This window comes from Scylla paramamosain, chromosome 32 (genome assembly GCF_035594125.1).
Source record: "Scylla paramamosain isolate STU-SP2022 chromosome 32, ASM3559412v1, whole genome shotgun sequence".
In the NCBI taxonomy this organism is placed as follows: Eukaryota; Metazoa; Arthropoda; class Malacostraca; order Decapoda; family Portunidae; genus Scylla; species Scylla paramamosain.
Window position 1 is genome coordinate 6,449,893 of NC_087182.1, and position 18,862 is coordinate 6,468,754.

The 18,862-nt window shown below is 52.5% G+C and overlaps 1 protein-coding gene across 10 annotated transcripts in view; it reads left to right on the forward strand.

The window, feature by feature from the left end:
- Positions 1-18,862, forward strand: part of LOC135089148 (klarsicht protein-like) — a 321,886-nt gene that overhangs the window by 293,745 nt on the left and 9,279 nt on the right. For 7 of the 10 annotated variants that reach the window (XM_063984433.1, XM_063984434.1, XM_063984436.1 and 4 more), the window contains one exon: positions 14,357-14,556. In XM_063984433.1, coding sequence (XP_063840503.1) covers positions 14,357-14,556 — 200 coding nt within the window. Of the gene's footprint in view, positions 1-1,141; positions 1,279-1,323; positions 7,371-7,635; positions 7,759-14,356; positions 14,557-18,862 lie in introns of those variants that run through there. The other 3 variants (XM_063984438.1, XM_063984439.1, XM_063984441.1) reach the window with 3 other exon arrangements.

The following is an 18,862-nucleotide window of genomic DNA, read 5'->3' on the forward strand; positions in this document are numbered from 1 at the left end:
ACAGTAGCAGCTTAGTGAGTAGTGGTGGTGTGTACCGCGTCACCAAGCGTGTTTTTGTGAGCGCGTCGAGACACGTGTGTGAGATGCTGAGTACAAGGGAATGGGGAAGGGTTGCCAGTACACGAGTGGACCAAACAGTCTTCCTTTGGTCTTCCTTCACGCTGTCCGCAACACTCAGCTCACCGAGGAAGTGGCGCCTCTCTGACCCTGGGCTGCCTGCACAGCATGTATGACCACTTGTTCTGCCAACTACATCTCGCGGAACGCAGCTTACGACCTCAAACACGTCGTAGAGGAGTGTTGAGGCAGATTCCGGAGTAGTGGGGCCTGTGTGAGTCACGCCAGGGAGCGAGGAACTAGTTAGATGTAAGGCAGAGGCCGTGACAAGCCTTGCCCCCTCAAGATTATCCTGGAGGAGGGTGCCAACCGTGACGGCGTCGTCTTGGCCAGGCCAGGCTTATCCTCACCCGTGGCCAGTGTTTACATGTTTCGATTATTTTGATCAAGTGACGAATTTCAACATCCAGGTTTTCGTAAGAGTTCTCAGGGTGAAGTGTATGGAGTGTAAGAATACCTGTGATCGCCTTTTACAGTCATAAGTTAACACAGTGCCTCGTGCCGTGCCAGCAGCGGAACGTGATGCACAGCGCCTGGCCAGGAATGCACTGAAGAAAGGAGCGGTGGTGCGGCGTGGCCACAGGCAGGCCCGGATGCCGCTGATTAAAGCTAACGAGCTAAATTTAGAAATGATCTCCATCACTGGATTTCATAAGACAGCATCTCCCCGCGTTATGAATGACAGCTACATAAGTACGACGCGAGACAGCGTAACCGAACACACGCGGGCAACAACAGTTCAGTTGGCACCCTTGTGGGCCCCGATGACGTCAGCCCGGGCTGCGAGGCAAGAATCAGGCATGTGCCAACTGCGCGATATCTCTCGAACGCGCTGCAAACATCCCCAAGTCATTATTCCCGCACCTAGACATCACCCCCAGCAGCACACTGAAGGCAAGGCAGCACGCATTGTCCACCACAGCACCACAGGGAGGCAACACGAGACTCTAAGCGTCGCTCTACAAATAGAGTGGCAGCCCGACCCCCTCCGCACCCCCCAGGCAGCCCCGCCAGCGTTTGAATCCTCAGTTGAGCTTCGAGCAGACCTAAGTGTGGAGTGGCGGGTGTCTGCGCTGCCTGGCCCGCCCGGCACCACTGTCTTGTGCCAGTGTAGTGTTCTCGCGGTGCATCCTGTACCCTTCCACGCACCACATTATCTCTGTGAGCACACTCTAGCGACGTAAACTTGGCGTGGATGACGTCTTGGGTGGAAAGGAGCAGAGTTGTGTGATGTCCTTGGGTTTCGCCACCCCACCAGCTTGAGGAGGCTGATGAGGCGGTGCTGGAGGCCACGGCACTGCTAGGGGCGATGCCTCCCAAAACAAGCCTGGCCCTGCCTCCCGCTCCGCCTCTTGGCACTCAAATAACCACGTGATGTCGCTCAGTTTTGCGAGTGCCATCGAAGGGTGAACGGCGCTGTGCTTCGCTGCACCTGTAACTTTCTGAGACCAGTGTCAGAAGATTGAGAGTGTCGTGCACTGAACGTGTGGAGGTCAAGTGTTGAGACGGAAGACATCTTAGTGTGTACCACTGGTGTGCGGCCTGAGCAGTGTGTGTGTGTCCGTGCAGGCAGTGGAGCGCTTGGATTAGAAACCAGTTGGTGTTTCCACGTAACTACACAGTTAAAGAGAACATGAACGTATCCAAGCCAGTGTGCGTGAGGAGTGCTGAGTTAAGGAAAGTTGGACGCGGGTGACGGGCGGGGCAGAAATGTGATTCATGAGACTGCATAAAGATTCTCTTCCCGCTCTTCCCGCCAGCCAACACACGTGGCTTGGAGAGTGCCGACGCTGCATTCCCTTACTGTATCTTCTGCGTGACTTAACCTCCCTTATCCTTCTGCCTCGCCTCATCTATCACCTCCCTCAGCACGCCCACATCACTTAATTCTTTCCTCTCCATCTCATGCTGCTTCCCTCAAGTATTCAGCCTCCCTCTGCAGCTCGTTTACCATACCTCCCCGCAGCCCGTCTGGCGTCCCCTCTGACATCCTACTCGGGTTGGTGGTGAAGTAATTCAACCCTGCCCATTATTCTGCCGGACACGTGGACAGAGCCGTACCTCCTCCTCCTCCTCCTTTTCCTCCTCTTCTAAGTGCGAGGAATTTTAGTATCTATGTGAAAGCGTGAAAAAAATCGTTCTTCTTTGCGCGTCATTTGCTTACTCAACTTCCTTTCTTTCCATCCTTCCTCTCCCTCTCTCCCCCATTCCCCCCCTCTCATCTTTTCCCTTTCCTTCAACCCCGTGGCCTCTCCACCCACGTGTTGCCTCCCTCCCTCCCTCCCTCCCTCCCTCCCGCGCAGCCCCAGGACGTGTGATGTCATTGGGGAGGGTGAAGGCCTTAGGGGACGCCACCTGGGGGTCTGCTGTGTTGTTGTCATAGTCTCGTGCTCATTTCCACATCTTGCTTGCCTTGTAACTTGACGCTGTAACTCGTTTGGTCCTTTCCATTGCTTGTTTACAATTCTAACGTTCATTTCTTCTGTTCTTTCACATCTACTTTATATACCCTCTTTCTTATCTTTTCTGAATCCTCCTCCTCCTCCTCCTCCACACTACATCTGCACACCAGCTGATCTTTAGACAGGAAATACCGGTGATTAATTATCGTGTTGACTCTCCATTTGTCTCAGTCGTTCCTTTCCTCCGCTTTTTACCTCTTTTCTCTCCTCTCGTGCGACCTGCGTATTGCAACAAACATCAACACTCATCCACTTGCCGCGGCACGGACACCTCTGAACAGGACGCGCGCTCTCATACACACTTGAGACTATAACAGGAAGAGATTTCACGCCTCGTTTTCTCCCTCTAGGTGTTGCAGGGCAGGTCTTGAATATTCTTTTTGCCTGTGAAGGAAGCAAATGAGGTGAGGTGACTAGAAAACTTATTAAACGTTGTGACGCACATGAAAGACGGTTCTGCTCCTCGTCTTGGCGGCTCCTTAAGCTGAGCATCGTGCGTCACCGTGATGGGACCGAGGCGGGAAAAGATGCGTGAGTTCCGGCGGCAGGGGGATCCAACCTTCCCGCCCGCCGTTAAGCCCGCCGTCAAGTCTCGACCCTCGAAGCCGCCCCCTCCCCGCCCCTCCGAACCTCCTCCCGCCATCCCCACCGAATCTTCCGCCTCCCCTCAAAAGGAGTTTCCTGCCATCTCTGATCTCACTCCCACTCGCCCTCCTGAAGGAGTTCTCAAAGGGCACAAAGGCCGCAGGAAGGGGAAAAACAAGAAAGACCTTCGTGTGTCCTTTGACATGGAGAACACTCAGGAGAGGATAGTGCCGGTGACGGAGGAGGAGGAGGCGGTGGTGGAGTGTTGGGAGGACCTTAGTGACGGGGACGCCTGGGCTTCTGGCGCGCTCCAGGGCTTTGATAACTCTAGTGACGGACGCGATGACTCCCAGGGTACGGGCGGCGGGGAACAACGACTGAGCGAAATGGCTGAGTCCCTGGAGGGGTTCACCTACTTCGGCGTCAGCTACTCAGATGACAAACAAGAGGACGAGGGCCTTGACCCGCAGGAGTGTTACCCCAGCGCCGATTTGATTGACAGTGGAGAAGTGACTTACACTCACCAGAGGGGATTGGTGACTGACTTGGATATCATGGAGGCGCCGGTCGATACCAGTCTAGACACAGGACTGACTGATGTAAATTACCCGGAAAGAGTAACTGACGTGAGTCCTCTTGAAGGGGTCACTGACATGAGTCACTCAGACGAAGTGTATGAGGTGAGTCACAAAGAGGGACTGACTGATGTGAGCCAGCCAGATGAATTGAATGATGTGAGTGTACTGTCATTAGAAGTAAGCCACGATCAGCTCAGCCACATTGAAGAAGTGACTGACATGAGCAATCCGGAGCAACTGACTAACGCCACTAACTTTGTTGAACTAAAGGATGAAATTGGCAATGAAGAATTACCGACTGATGTTAAGTTATCTGATGAAGTGAGCAGCATGAGTCAGTTAGAAGGACTGACTGACATAAACCATCTTGAAGGTTTGACTGACGTAACGTTTCCAGAGGAATTGAGTGACACGAGTCAGCTTGAAGAAATGACTTGCTCAACAGAATCATCAAATCTGTGTCATCCTGAAGGAGTCACAGATGTGAGTCCTCCAGAGGGGCTGATTGATGAGAGTTACTCAGAGAATGCGTCTGAACCGAGTCATCTTGAGGAACCAAGTGACTTGAATAATTCAAAAGAAAGTGACGTGCGTCAACTCAGAGCACAGACTGAGGTTACTTACCCAGGTGTAGTGGATGACAATAATCTTCATTCACTTGATGTAAGTCATGATGAACTGAACAGCTGCGAAGGACCGGCAAGCGTAAGTCAACCCGAGAAGCTGACAGCCTTGACTTCAGAGGAATTGTATAGTGGCAGCAGTAATGAGAGACTGATTGGCATAAATCCTGATGACATGACGGCAGTGAGTCGTGACAGAGTGAATGACCAGGCGGCGCTCACTGGGCATCAGGGAGACGCTCTCTTCGTCGTGAATGACACAGATATCTTGGCTGGTGAGTCCCTCATTGAGACACCTGGTACTGGTGATGAAGGGTCCTGCTCCTTCCCCACCATCGTGAGTGAGGCTGACCGCCATACTGGGCCTGCCATGAGCCTCGCCTGCCGGGATGAAACACCGCTCGTCGCTCCTCCTCCCTCCTTTGAAACTGAGGTAGACAAGCCAGATGGAGATCTTGAAGACGATGACGACGAGTGGGAGACTGAGCCAAGCGGGGAGAGTAACGAGACCAGCGAGAATACATGGGAGGCTGTTGAGACCGAAGACAACACCTGTGCAGGCCAGCTCCTTGCAGACGACGGCGGCGAGGACAGCGACAGCTTCATTCCCAACGACGATATTGAAGCAGTGTTGCTGGCGCTGATTGAAGACCAGGAGAAGGCCCTGCCACCACCTGCCCCTTACGTCTCCCAAACTGCAGCACAAAAGGAGGAACGCACGCAGGCCGCCACGGAGCCTCTCAAGGAGGAGAAAGGCTCAGAGAGGGAGGCGTCTCCTGAAGTCACTATCGGTTATGAATGTCGGGACAGAAAGTCGACTTTTTATGCATCAGAAACTGAATCTGAAGGAGAGCTCGTGCCCTGCGAGGACAAGTGTGTGGGCACCACTGACCACAGCGACGAGGACTTGAATTTGTCGGCCCGAGAGAATGTGCCGCGTGAGGCCGGGGTCAGCCAGAACACGATGAACAAGTGCCAAGAAAAGGACCTAAGTTTGGATACGAGCAAACAATATACCTTGGCGGCGCCTGAGGTGCAGGTGGGCGGCTCATCTCCGTCACCCGAGATTCCAGAGGTTCCTGAGGAAGGAAAATGTATGGGCAACTCAGAAAGTGCCAAAGAGAAAGACAAGATCAACGGTAAAAAGACTGTCAAAAAGAAAGGCAAGAAAAACAAGCGAGATGTGAAGGTAGAGCCTGTTGTTATTCCCCCTGATGTAACAGAGCGACCCAAACTTGTGCGTGGCAGAGCTTGGAAGGAGAAAAAGGAGAGGATAAATGCTCACCGGATGGCACTGCTAAATCTCTCCTTCGGTAAAGAAATTTGTGAGCCTGAGGTTGTGGAAGGTACGTCCAACCTTCTTACAGAGACTTACACTGAGACGACCCTTCTGACCCCCACGAGGTGTCCCTTGGGTACCACTGTGTTCACCGAGATGCCGTGCACTGCTTGCTCCTCAGTATCAGGGGAGTTTAGTGAGCCAGACAGCTTGCATGATAACTGCAAGTGTAGAGAACAGCAACTACAAGACGCTGGATTGGTAGCGCTGGTGGCGGAGGTGAAGACATGCAAGGAAGCCCCAAAACCCCCTTCTCCAGTGCTTGTTTCGAGCCTCTCTCCGTCCACCGTGACAGTGCAGGTGACTGGCGCGAGCGACGAGGAAGACTGCCGGGCTTACGAAGTTCCCTCACCAACAGAAGACACAAATGAGTTCTTCATCGTCAAGACTCAGACTGTCGCGTCTCCCTCTCAGGTTCTGAAGGAATATGTGGAAGACACAGAGTCAGAAGATGAAGCGAAGCTCCAAGAAGAGGAAGACAGCAAAGCAAACGTCTCTCAAGAACTTCCCGCTGTCACCTGCGAATCGCCGCCGACAAGCGAAATCTCTTCTAGTAAAACTGGAGAAAACGAGGATTCCATTTATATTGATGCCGATGGTAGTCGTTGCTCAGATACCATAAGTGACTCATTTGATTATGAAAAGTCGTTTCCTAACGTGTTGGGCACTCAGCAGCTCAACCTGATATATTCGTATGACTCAGGTCCTGATTCAGACGTGGAGTCAGGTCAGGGAAGCATTGAGAGTGGAGGCCAAACTCTTGACCCTGAGGGGAGTGACATGAATACTAATCTTGAAAAGGATGGCGACGGCGATAGAATGTACTCGTCTGGCTGGGGAGAAATTATTTACGAAGGTCCTTGTTTGTGTGGGGAGACCGAGGCCATGAGTGAACGACGGTCTCCCTCGGCAGGGCAGGGGGGTGGCGGTGGGGCGGGGGTGTCTAGTGCCGAAGAGCAGTTCTGTGTTCCGGCGGTGCGGGTTAGTGACGCCACCGATGTCGTGGCAGGTGATGGTAACGAGGCAAAGGAAGAAGACACAGGTAGTGAATTCCCGCCGGATATCATGGGAAGCAACCAGGAAGACCAGGGCTCCGAGAGTGTGGGCAGTGCCAAGGACATAAGGCTGAGAATAAATGAAATCGTGGGTGCGCGCTTGCTGCGTGACCGAGGGCGCGGCGCGAGCCCCGGTGTGAAGGAAGAGGGCGGGGCACGCGAGGAACATCTTGGCGGTCGTGAAGAATCGCCTCTGCCAGGCTCCTCCCCGGCCTCCAGCTCAGGCGTGCAGGGCTCCGACGAGATGTCTTTGTCGAGGTCACGTTCGCGGTCCCCTTCGCGGGAGGAGTCTGTCTCCCCGGGGTGCAGTCCTCGCAGCGTGCCGGAGAGCCCCGCGGAGCCCCGCCCCAGCCACTCGCCCCAGCAAGACAGGTATGAGCGCGAGGCACTGGAGAGTCTGCGGGCGCTCAGGTTTGAAGGCAACATCGAGACCAGTCCAGAGAAAAGCGTCCCTGTGGACTGCAGCTTCAGGACGTTCAGGGACATGTATCAGATTAACCCCATTTACCTCACTGACTCGGACGACCATGACGACCTGAACGAGTCGGACACGGTCGTGCCAGTCTCCACCAGTCTCGACTACGACCCAGAGAGGTCCATCACCGTTACCAGTAAGTGGGGCCGCGTTCTGGGCAGGGACTCCTGCCTTTTATTTATATGAATTTTAATAATGTAAAAAAACTGTCAGAGTAGCGTCTGCTCAAAGCAAAAAAACAAAACTTATATATATGTCTTGTATAAACGTATATACTCGTGGTACATTATAGAACATTTAATCACTACTACTACTTCCATTTCTGCTTCTCTCTTCTTCCTTTCTCTTGTGCTCGCCCTTTGTGGTGATGGTGGTGGTGGTGGTGTGGTGGTGGGTTATAGGCTGGTCCTCCACCTCAGACTGTTCCCCCGACCCTCCGGAGCTCAGACCATCCCCGCCTCTACACGGAACCCACGCCACTAAAAAGGTCCCCAAAGTTACTAAGCTCCTGCGGGAGACCCAAGGTTAGAGTTGCATGCTTAATAGAGAAAGCTCCCTCCCATCCTTCCTCCACACTAACTTAACTCTAACTGGATGTCGTTTGTAACTACAGTAACTACTACCTCCTCTGCACCTTTAACTTCTTTTATTAAAATACTTGTAGGCCTGACACATACCTATTGCACGCTGTTCCTGAATATTATGGCGTAATACTGCGGCGCCAAGTGGTGGGCGGCAGTGGGCAGTGAGCCAAGGTGTAAAAAGCCGCCAGGGTGCGTCCCTCGCCCAGCAGAGCCTCACTCCATAAAGACTCCGGCACGTGGGCCATCTATTTGTGCAGCGGCAGCATTTGGTCAAGCATTTACGCTTTGTACTTCTCCGCCAGCGGGACATCGTTTTCTTTTAGTTATCGCTGCAATAGACTCATTTTCTGTCGCAAAGTAGACTCGTTTTCTGCTGCAAGGAGGAGACTAGAGAAAACGCGTTCTTTCATGGCAGACTTACTAGTTCCTACATTATGAGGTCGTGGAATGTTTGAGATGCCAGTGCAAAGCGGCGGTGGCCATGAATGTGCCTATTTATACAAGTGTCAAGACCCACGTGAGTCAGAGTCTCCCACAGGGTTGGCAATTGTGAAATACCACGCGTTCTTTGCCGCCATTTATCACGGCACGCGTTTCCCTTTGGTATTTGTGGCGGGTTTTTAGTAGCAAACATTATGATGCCGTACCCTTGTGACTTAGGGATTCGTTTGGCGTGGAAGAGGCGCCTTTGTGTGCTGGGGGTTGTTACAGTGCAGAAAGAGGCGCACGTGATAGAGACGCCGGAGGTGGATCAGAACTGCGCGTGTCGCGTAGTTTGCCAAATTACTTGTGGCGATGAAGACAAAGAATGGCCCGTCAGTTCAACACATGCTATTGCAATGTACATATAGAATCACCACTCAAATACATGATTTTTTGGTATAGTTTGAGTTTAAGTGGAAGATCTTAGTAAATATAATGCGATTGGTATGTTTGTAGTGTGTTAAAATGCGAGGAATTAGACTAAGGAGAACAAAACAACAGAACCACAGACAAGGTTAAAAGTCTATTAGAAAATGCCCTTTTTTTTTTTTTTTACATTATGTTCTAAATATGAGTTAGTTTGTGAATTCCTGCAGCGTTCCTCATCCCCGCGTGCCTCCCTGACCTGCATGTGCCTGTCGCTTGCATTAGCCGTGATGTCTTAACAATGTGGAGTCTTCGCTATAAACCTGACCTATCCCAAGCCTGTAGTGTTTTGTTCATCTCCTGGTGGCGGCGTGTTTGGCATCACTCGCTGGGATGTTTCTTGGTTGTGTTGCATTGTGTGTCGGTATGCAGTGTGTTGCTTGCTGTGTGTTGCGTTATGAAATGTGACACACACACACACACACACACACACACACACACACACACACACACACACACACACACACACACACACACACACACACACACACACACACACACACACACACACACACACACACACACACACACACGAGAATACCTTTGTGTTTTTATTGTTATTGTTGTCCATAACGGTTTATATCCCCGCCTGATTGAGCTATTAAGTCAAGCAGGCACGCGGCACTAATATTGCATGTTTGCTGGGCTGGTTTTTTGGTGACGGGGAAACAGGATTGGCAAGGAAAGATAAACATTTAGGTAATTTACGAACCATTAAACTCTGAACTTTTCGAAATATATGAGCAGCTTGAGGTGTGGCGAGAAGGGAAGTGTTGCGTTGGTCGCGTGCAGACGTCTGGAATTATTACCGACGACCTCTTTTCCAGGAAGAGAATTGGCAGAGTCGCTACACCTGCGTGGAATCAATAACCTTGCACTTGTCTGGCTACCACTGCCCAAGATAGATCGACCAGAAGTTACTGGGAGCGAGGGACGGGGAATGTAGAAAGGAATACCTGGTGGCATGCGCAGGACAAAAAATCAAAATGAAAATGGAGTGAAATTGAAACATAGCCAGTTTGGACGAGGAAATAGAGAGGAAGGGAGTCAAATATTTTGGAGAGGTTTTTGTAAGTTTTCATCATTAGTGTTGTAGGCTGGAGGTGGCAGCGGCGGAAGGTGGTGCCACAAGGGGAGCTGTGACAGGCTTCAGGGAATGTGCTTATTGTGTGTGTTCGACAGACTTTAACTGGATTACGTGACACCTGATCGGACGTCCGGCTATGGGAGAGGCGGCAACCCTTCACCGGGTTCCGCCTCGTGAAACAATGAGAAAGTCTTGTGGGAGGGAGTGAATAAGTAGCGTTATGTGACACTGAGCTCCCTGCCCCTCTGCGAGCCTCCCTGCGTGATATGCAAGTGTGAATGAGGCGAGGCAGCAGGCCAGCACCCTTCGGAAGTCCCAGTTACCAGGCGATTATCGAGTTAATGCGTCATCAAGGGTGTTGTGACTTTGTGGCCACGGTGATGCCTGGCCCAGCCCCACGCAGCCCACACTGACGACAGCCAGGGTGGGCGGCAGGGGCGTGGGCGTCCCTCTTCCCGAAACTTAATCTCTGCTGCGCCAACATGTTTTCATGACGTAAATGTCAATGACCTGGCTGGTGCAGTGTGTAGATGTAGGCGGCGGGTGGAGGGTGGCCTGGGCGGGCGGGACGGGTGGCACAACCTCGCACAGTGCCTCGTGGAGACGGTCACAGCGCGGACCAGCAGTGCGCGGTGCCTGCCAGCCCTCACCCAGGCGGCCCCATGCTCACAGCAGTGCGTGGCTCGCAGCGTAGCAACCACCCCGCTGTTCTGCTCCTCGCCAGGAACATGCAGGCGTCGGACGTGCTTCCCGTCTGACTGTATGCAGTGCGCAGCCTTGCAAGCTTACGGCAGAATGTTTACAGTGTTACGCGTTGTGTTGTGCTTCGTGTTCGTTGCTTACGTGTTGCATTATTCACACTCGGCGGGGAGTTTGGTGAATGACGAGAGAGAGCACATACCACACCCTGGACAGACGAGAGAGGGCCGCTGCCGTGAAGGCGAAGTGCTGAGTGTCTCCAGCAACACTCGAACTATAAATGTGTTAATACGGGTAGAATAGCTTAGAGGAAAACTTGGTCATTGGAAGCCGATGAGTGTGCGATGTGAAACCGTGACTCATATTCTTAACTCAGCGATGAGTACAATATAAACTATGGAAGACAGATTAATATTATACAGTATATGAACCTGTTTCAAGTCTCGGTTCCTCGCTGGCAGGATGTAGACTCAATCCTTGAACACTATATCAGCTTACACTTTACAACAAAAGTGTGTGTGTCGAGCCTCGCTTCACGCCATGGCATGCTCCCCGTTGTGCAAGCTGGCGCGAGTGGGTCGGGGGCGTGGGCGGCGAGGTGTGGGTGTGAAGGCGTTACGTGACTTGCCCGCAGCTGCCTCTACAAGCCCTAGATGCGCAGTTGGACCTCGGGGTGGTAAAAAAGGGAGATTATAGGGGAAGGAAATGAGTGGCAAGAAGCATTCATGTCCTGCTTGCGTGGTCACGTTAATAGCCAGGATGAAAATACTCGCTTGTCATTGTGAGTTAGTACACCGAGGAGGGCAGGGAGGGGAAGGACAGCGGCGTTACGTAACAGGGGTCGAATTATACTTCAGGTTATACAATGCGAAACACGAGCCGGGCAGAGACGAGCTGTGAATATTGTAACGGCGAGGAACAAGGGCAGGAAGCAAACAGCGACAGGAAAATGACGCAAAACACAAAATAAGGGATGATTATTCTCCCTCGTGTTTCTTCTTCCCTTACCCGTCCTTCCTCCCTCTCTTCCTTTTTCCTCCTCCTTTCTGTTCTGTTTCACCTCGAGATGCTTTGTTCCACTTTTCCTTCACCTAATTTAACATGTATCCTTGTTTCTCCTTGACCTCCTCCTCCTCCTCCTCCTCCTCCTCCTCCTCCTCCTCCTCCTCCTCCTCCTCCTCCTCCTCCTCCATCTTGTCACGACGTCGCACGGTAGTCACGTATGCGAGTAGCGCCTGACATAAGCCTCCCTTCTTTCGTTCGTCTTGAAGCGACGGTCAAGGTCTTCCCTGCGCATGGAAGCCACAGAGGGAGAGAGTTTTAGTACACAGCTGGTGAGGCAAGTGAAGCCGGGGATGGGAGGAAAGAGGCGGGAAGGGCAGGAGTGGATGGAGTAGTTTTTCAGGCCAGGGCAGAGAGGTGGAGCGCTAAAGACTGTTTGATGGATGGAAGTAGAAAGTAGACCACCTCCTTACGTCGCTCTCTCTCTCTCTCTCTCTCTCTCTCTCTCTCTCTCTCTCTCTCTCTCTCTCTCTCTCTCTCTCTCTCTCTCTCTCTCTCTCTCTCTCTCTCTCTCTCTCTCTCTCTCTCTCTCTCTCTCTCTCTCTCTCTCTCTCTCTCTCTCTCTCGCCACAAGGCATTGCGCCCAGCCGCTATTATCTCCTCAAGTAGCGTGTGCTTACGCTGCCCGCTTCGCCCAGCTTATCCTGTTTGCGCTGCTCTCCCCCTCTTGCTCTTGCGTCATGGCAGCCTTGAAGCAGATCGTCCGGTGCGCCTCAGAAGATCGGCAATAGAATCTTAAGTGGCATCGGGGCTTTCCCTCTAATTCAAGCAGGCGTTACTTTCTCCCCATACACATGTTTCTCCGCCCCAGCGCAGTCTTGGATACTGAGTGGGCGTAGAAGTTTGGTGTTTTTGGTGAAGTCGAAAAGTCACGAGTTAAATTCTTTTTTTAGAGAGGAAAGAATCTTGGAGGCTGTGCGGAATCTCCGTCTTGGGAGATGCTTGGCACTCTGAGTGTGGACCATCTGTGTGTGTGTGTGTGTGTGTGTGTGTGTGTGTGTGTGTGTGTGTGTGTGTTTGTGTGTGTGTGTGTGGAGTACAGGGAGCAGGCGGTTTATGAGTGACAAGGAACCGCACAGTGGACTTGGGGAAAGTTGCCGCGTGAGCTGGTAATGTTGGCCTTCTCGCTGCCGGGCAGATTTCACTCCGCCCTCTTGCGGTCGCCTCGTGCACGCACCACAAGCTCCAGTGACTGTGCAAGGCGTGACAACGTGATCTTTGGGTCTGAGTGAAACGAGGAACTTTCGTATTAAACTATGAACCCTATCAGAAAGCCGATCAGTGTGTGTTGTATACCAATAACCTTCACTGTAGGCGTGACGTTTCTCCACAGCCGCTTGTACAGAGAGCAGCAGGAGTATAATATGCGTGTGGTTGGGGAAAAGAAAGTCGATGGGTGGTTGGGGAGGCTCAGTAAATATTAACATAATGAATACCACGGCCTGTAACGCAGTGATGGTGACACAGACAGGTCATGGCGGCCTGGCAGGTGGCTCTGTAACGTGAAAGGGGTTACTTAACGCCGCGGGTTCAATGACCGAGGTAAACAAACTGAAAGTTCCGCGAAATTATCCGGTAGTGGCTGTGGGATACAAGACTGCCCCTCCCTCACCTCCCCTCTCCCTCCTGCCTGTTTCTCCTTTCAATCCCTGCCATATTCACGTGCGGTCCTTGCCCCTCCCTGCATATCCCCCTGTTGCCACATGTCCATCGATCCCTGAGGTGCCCCTGTTGCCGTGAGTTCATTGCCCCTGCCGCGGCTTTTTCCCTTCCCAAAGAATGCGAGGAAAGTGAGACGTGCACACTCATAACTTCTTATTTCCCTCTCATTCTTTAGCGTGGTACGAGTTGCCTTCCTTTCTCTCTCCGTGTTGTTAATATATGATGTACTCTGAGGGCTAACCGGTATTGATCCTTGCGGCAGGGGAAGGGGAGCGGGGAGGGAGGGGTTCAGATATCGACGTGGCCATTCCAGGAGTGCTTCTCTCCCCGTGATGTGAGGGAAAGTGGAGTGGGAGGAGGAGGCAGTGTGTTGCGGCTGTTTAGTGCGACCATGGTGTGCTGCAATGGAACTGAGGTGTACGTGGAGGTGTTCCCTGCCCCTGCACGTGGTGGCAGTCTTGTATCTCTCGTGTGTTACGTGTTTCTTTTGTTGGCACGTGTTTACATACCAGCTGGAGTGTGTGTGTGTATGTTGGTACTCTTTTTTTTTCTTTTTTTTTTTTCTTTACGCATGTTTCCGTTAATTAGTGCTGAATTTCACTTGTCTTTTCGTGTATTTCATGGGTTTTCAGTGACTTTGTGTCTTGCTTCCCATGTGTAGTGTAGCCACGTGGTGCCCTTACTACGTCACAATGCTCCGCTGCGGGAAGGCGTGAGGTGGTCTCTGTAAACGATCTGCCGTAAACTTTGCAATGCCTCCTGATAACCGTCTGCGCCTCGTTGACGAAGGATATGAAAGCGACCACTCCAGGAGGAAATTTTACCCCATCCTGTGCCGTAAGTGTCGGGCAGCGCGTGGTTTGGAGATGCAGGAGTCTGCCCTCAAACCTCCCCATTCTTGCTGATAGATTTCACCACCGTTTTCTTCCCAGTGCTGTGATGGTGGACTGTGTTAAACCCTTCGCTTGTGTACCCGTGTCCGTCATGCCCGATGTCCTTAGTTGCATGAGTAGTTACGTATGTATGTATGTAATAGACGTAGCTGTGCATATGTTGTTCGGCATGCGTGGCTAGTTGTGTGTATCATTAACTAATATTTCTCCTTGTTTGCCCCTCCAGGTATCGTGCAGCGGTGGGAGGTGCTGCAGGCCCAGGCGGTGGAGCGGCAGCGGCAGAGCAGCCAGGTGAGGGAGCTGCAGCGGCAGGTGAAGACTCTGCGCCTGTCGCTGGAGGCCCTCGGGAAGCACGCCAGCGAGCTCACCAAGGCAGATGACATCGACAGCCGCGTCAAGCTCATCCAGAAGCTGCAGGAGGCCAAGGTGAGGGTGATGCCAGCTGACGTGTTCACTGTAAGACCTTTCTTTGTTATGTGGCATTAGAACTCAGGTACATTTAGATTAGTGTTTCATGGAGAGAGAGGAGAGAGAGGAGAGAGAGAAGAGAGAGAAGAGAGAGAAGAGAGAGAAGAGAGAGAAGAGAGAGAGAGAGAGAAGAGAGAGAGAGAGAGAGAGATGCTGGGCGGCGAAGCGTAGAAATAGGTCTTTGAGCTTATGAGGAGGAGGAAATCTGTTAGGAGGCAGAGGCTGGAGAAAGGCCGAGGAAGGCAAGGGAAGGGACACGAGGGTGGGCGGTGGAGCGGAGTATTGTGTGGTAGAGGTGGAGAGGCAGCAGCGAGGAGCGGCCGAGCGTGCACCTGCCTTATGTGGTAATTACACACCTGTGGAGCGCCGCGTCTCCCACTACCGAGTTCAATTTATCGACGTGACAGGCTGATCGGTAGACCTTTGGACCGCGCGGGACCGATCCGGGGGAAAGGAGCCGAGGGAGATACTTGTTTACGCGAGTCGTGATTGCGTGAGTCGAAATCTGACGGATAAAAACTTGTTGCGGCGTCTTAATGGCTTTTCTCTGCCAGTGGGTTTGGGGAAATCTGTAACCTCTTAACCACGGCCTTCCCTGATGTAGCTTGTGCGTGTGTGTGAGTGTGAGAGTGTGTGTGACCTTTCCGGGGGTGTCGTGGGCGGGAAGGTGTTGTTATTAGCGTAACATTTAGTTGGAATGACGTCTCCAGGCACGGGTAGGCAGGCAGGTGGGTCGCTGGCAGACTCTCAAGGCCACGGTGATGAAACAGCCAGATGGAGCCACACACCGTCCAACAATCTGCGAAGTATTTTTCTCTCCGGCTTGTGTAGGGAATAAACTTTAGTGTCATAAGCTGTTAATGCAGTAGCTGTGAAGGACACGACTGACACAGGTGCCTCGAGAAATACAAACATGAATGCTCTGCTTCGGAAATTAAGGTCGTGATGTTAAGTGAGAAGGAGGAGCGTGTAAGGAGCATCTGCATCTGCGTCACTCCCTGCGGTTGGAGAAAAAGATTATGGTGGAAGATGAGAAGTAAGAGGAGTAGGAAGGCTGTCACGTGTCCCGCCGCAAAGTGTACCGGCGTGATAGCAGTGTCACGGCCGGCCAAGGCTATGCTGTGAGAAGTCAGGGAAGTTTGCTGACAACTTGGTATAGACAAACTAAGCGAAATACTGTGCGTTTCAGTATTGATATCCTAACATAGTTCGCAGGTCTGAATGGATAACCTGAATCCACTAAAGCGTTGATGCTAATTTTGTTGAGTATTAAGGCAGTTTTAAGGCATTCCTATAGTGATATTTAATTTAGCTCCTCTATTCGTTATCACTGCAGGATCCCACCAAACACTTAGCTCTTTGTTGAGGTGACGAGCCGTGACGTGAGCCGGGAAGGAGAGGAGAGAGGGAAATGAATAGGCGAGGTAACGGAGTTGGAAGAATAGGGGAAGACAGGGTGAGAGAGGAAGGAAGGGATCCGTGACAGGGAGCAAGGGTAGGAGAGAGTTAAACAGCAGGGGAGAGAGGAAGAGAAGCTGCCTTGCAAGACGAGCCACTCCTGTCGGCCTCATCTGTGTCGCCTCCCTCCCCTCCCCCTCCCTCCTGTACAGCCGCCGCCACCATAACAATAACAACAACCGGTTTCTCCTGACTTCTCCTCACTTCAAGCGTGCTCGTATATTTTACACGATTCAGCTTGACGAGAGAGAGAGAGAGAGAGAGAGAGAGAGAGAGAGAGAGAGAGAGAGAGAGAGAGAGAGAGAGAGAGAGAGAGAGAGAGAGAAAAGACGCAGCAAGAAGCTTAACTTAGAAATGCGTGGGATAGGCAGTGAGTTGTGTGTTTGGTGATGGTTGTCAGGGGTGCTGGGAGGCAGAGGCACAGGAGGAGGAGGAGGAGGAGGACTAGGAGGAAGGGGTGGAAGGGAGGAGGTGAGGTTGGACTCTGCTAATTTATACTGTGCTCCTTTAAGATGTCAGGGACCAGGCGCTCCATGGGGCTTCGTGTCTTAGTAACGATGCCAGATTTACACCAGACAAACTCAACCAAGGACAATCTCTCTCTCTCTCTCTCTCTCTCTCTCTCTCTCTAAGTAGTAAATTTCGTCAGTAGTTTATATAAATACTGGATTGCGATGAGTTGCACGCCTGTGTGAAGTGATAAGCCACTTTCGGGTGAAACATACTCGGCCTCGCTGCCTTGGACGCGTCGACGATTATTTCGTTAAGTGAAATTTCAGGAGGATAGTGATGGGCGCAGATGGGCGTGGGTGCTGCGGGGGGCCGTGTATGCTTAATGGCTCAAAGCACGCACGCCGCCCTCACCCGCGGCTCCTACCGTCCCGTGTAGCCATCCTCGCCTCCCCCTAGCTCACGCCGTGCCGCGCCGCGCTCCTTGGCCCGCCAGAGTTTGCATAAATACCTTAAAAGAAGCAAGTAGAAGCAAGTGAGTGAGGTACGAGTGCTTTCCGAGGCTTCTGTAAGACTGTCAAGGTTTCATAGTTTGGTGGTGCATTCCACAGACTACATTTTTCTGTCCCTCCAAACACCTCGACCAGGCGGCCCGCCAGTGTCCGGGAGAGGGAGCAGCGAGAGTGGCTTCACCTGGTTATCCTCCTCCTCTCCCTTTTTTTTTTTTTATGAGAAGGTTCATCAGAGACAGGAGGGTGGTTTTCTGCTATCGGGAGAAGGTTATTCGGAGCCCTTGGGCGGCGTGGCAGTAGGTAAGGAGGGCCGCGGCGTGCCTGGGGCTTTACCGAGGCACGTGGGGTGGAAGGGCAGCGGTACGGCAGCCCTGGCTTGGGGTTGATGCATAATGGGGCGGAGGAGTGTGCGGTCATGCGCCGGCTGTCTCGTGCTGGGATGATAATTTTGGCGTTCCGGACGAGCGGCCATGGCGATTCCCCGCGGCGCGTGGCCCCTTACCCCCGACGGAGGTGCTCCCGTGTCCCTCCATCGCCACACCTTCTGGCCCTGACCCCTGTCCGACCCTCACCAAACTCTTCAGGCCGATGCCGCCACGATGGACAAGAGATGCTCCAAGCGCAGTACCAACCCTCATGATCTCTGTGTCACTACTGTCTCCTCGGAATCAAATCAGAGTATGGACGTGGGTGAGGCAGCGAGATTGGCAAGCTGTGAACTTCAAAAATTCTCCTCAGCTTTAGGTTTGGTTCCGAGAAACATCTGCTGGACAGCGAGACAGTGACGGAGCTGCTCTATTGATGGTCTTAAAAGCTGGCATCTCCGTAGAGTCTGGAGCATGTTTCTTAAAACAAATTACAGGCAAAAAAGAAGTAATTAATTGATGCTCCAGGAAGCCTGTCTGTCTTGGCTGGAACACGTGGGCCAGGAGTCCCGGGCAGGGTGGCCGTGGAGGGATCACTGGCTCGGCCCAAGGCATTGTTTAATTCGTAACATATAAACAATGGCCAGGGACGCCACATCGCCGGGGTAACCAGTGATCCAGGAGGCGAGACCCTTTGTTTGTGTTCCGGGTGAGTTGTCCAGCGGCCGGGCAGGTGTGGCTGCCAAATGAATTAGGTAGGCTGTGGTAACGAGGCTGCTACGGCAGGCCTTAAGGCTGAGGCTTCCGCCTGGACCGCGTGGCGTGTGACCTTCAAACCGTGAACACTTGTAAAAGTAGGGAGCGTCCCGTCGGCGGCGAGACCAGACAACTTTTTTGTCAAGTGACCACGTTTTTGATCAGAGGCAAGCAAGGACACGGCTCGGGGCCTCCCAGCAGTCAAGACTTGCCATCACAAGGCGACAACTTGTGTTTCAGTGATATTAATGTTGGTTAATAAGAGTCCACTAGTGATTAAATCACTGATGCTTGTTTTGCGTGTGCGTGTTTACCGGGGGAGGGGGGAGGGGGATTGGTGGTGGCCAGTGAGGTGTGTCGGGTCCCGACGGGGGGCGAGGACCGTCACGACCACCGCCACCCCGGACACGGCGGCAGCCAGATTCACCCTCCCCTCCCCCTCCTCTCCCTCCCCTCCTGACCCCGCAAGCAGGTGTGTTGGTCTTCTGCCTGATTGGTTTCACTGATGTTCACAATGGTGCGTGTCCCCGTGTGCTCATAAACAGGCAGTAGATGCGAGTGTCCCGAGTATTTCCTTAATCTGGCAGCGTTGTATTATCCTGCCCGTCTCCCTGCCTCCCACACACACACACACACACACACACACACACACACACACACACACACACACACACACACACACACACACACACACACACACACACACACACACACACACACACA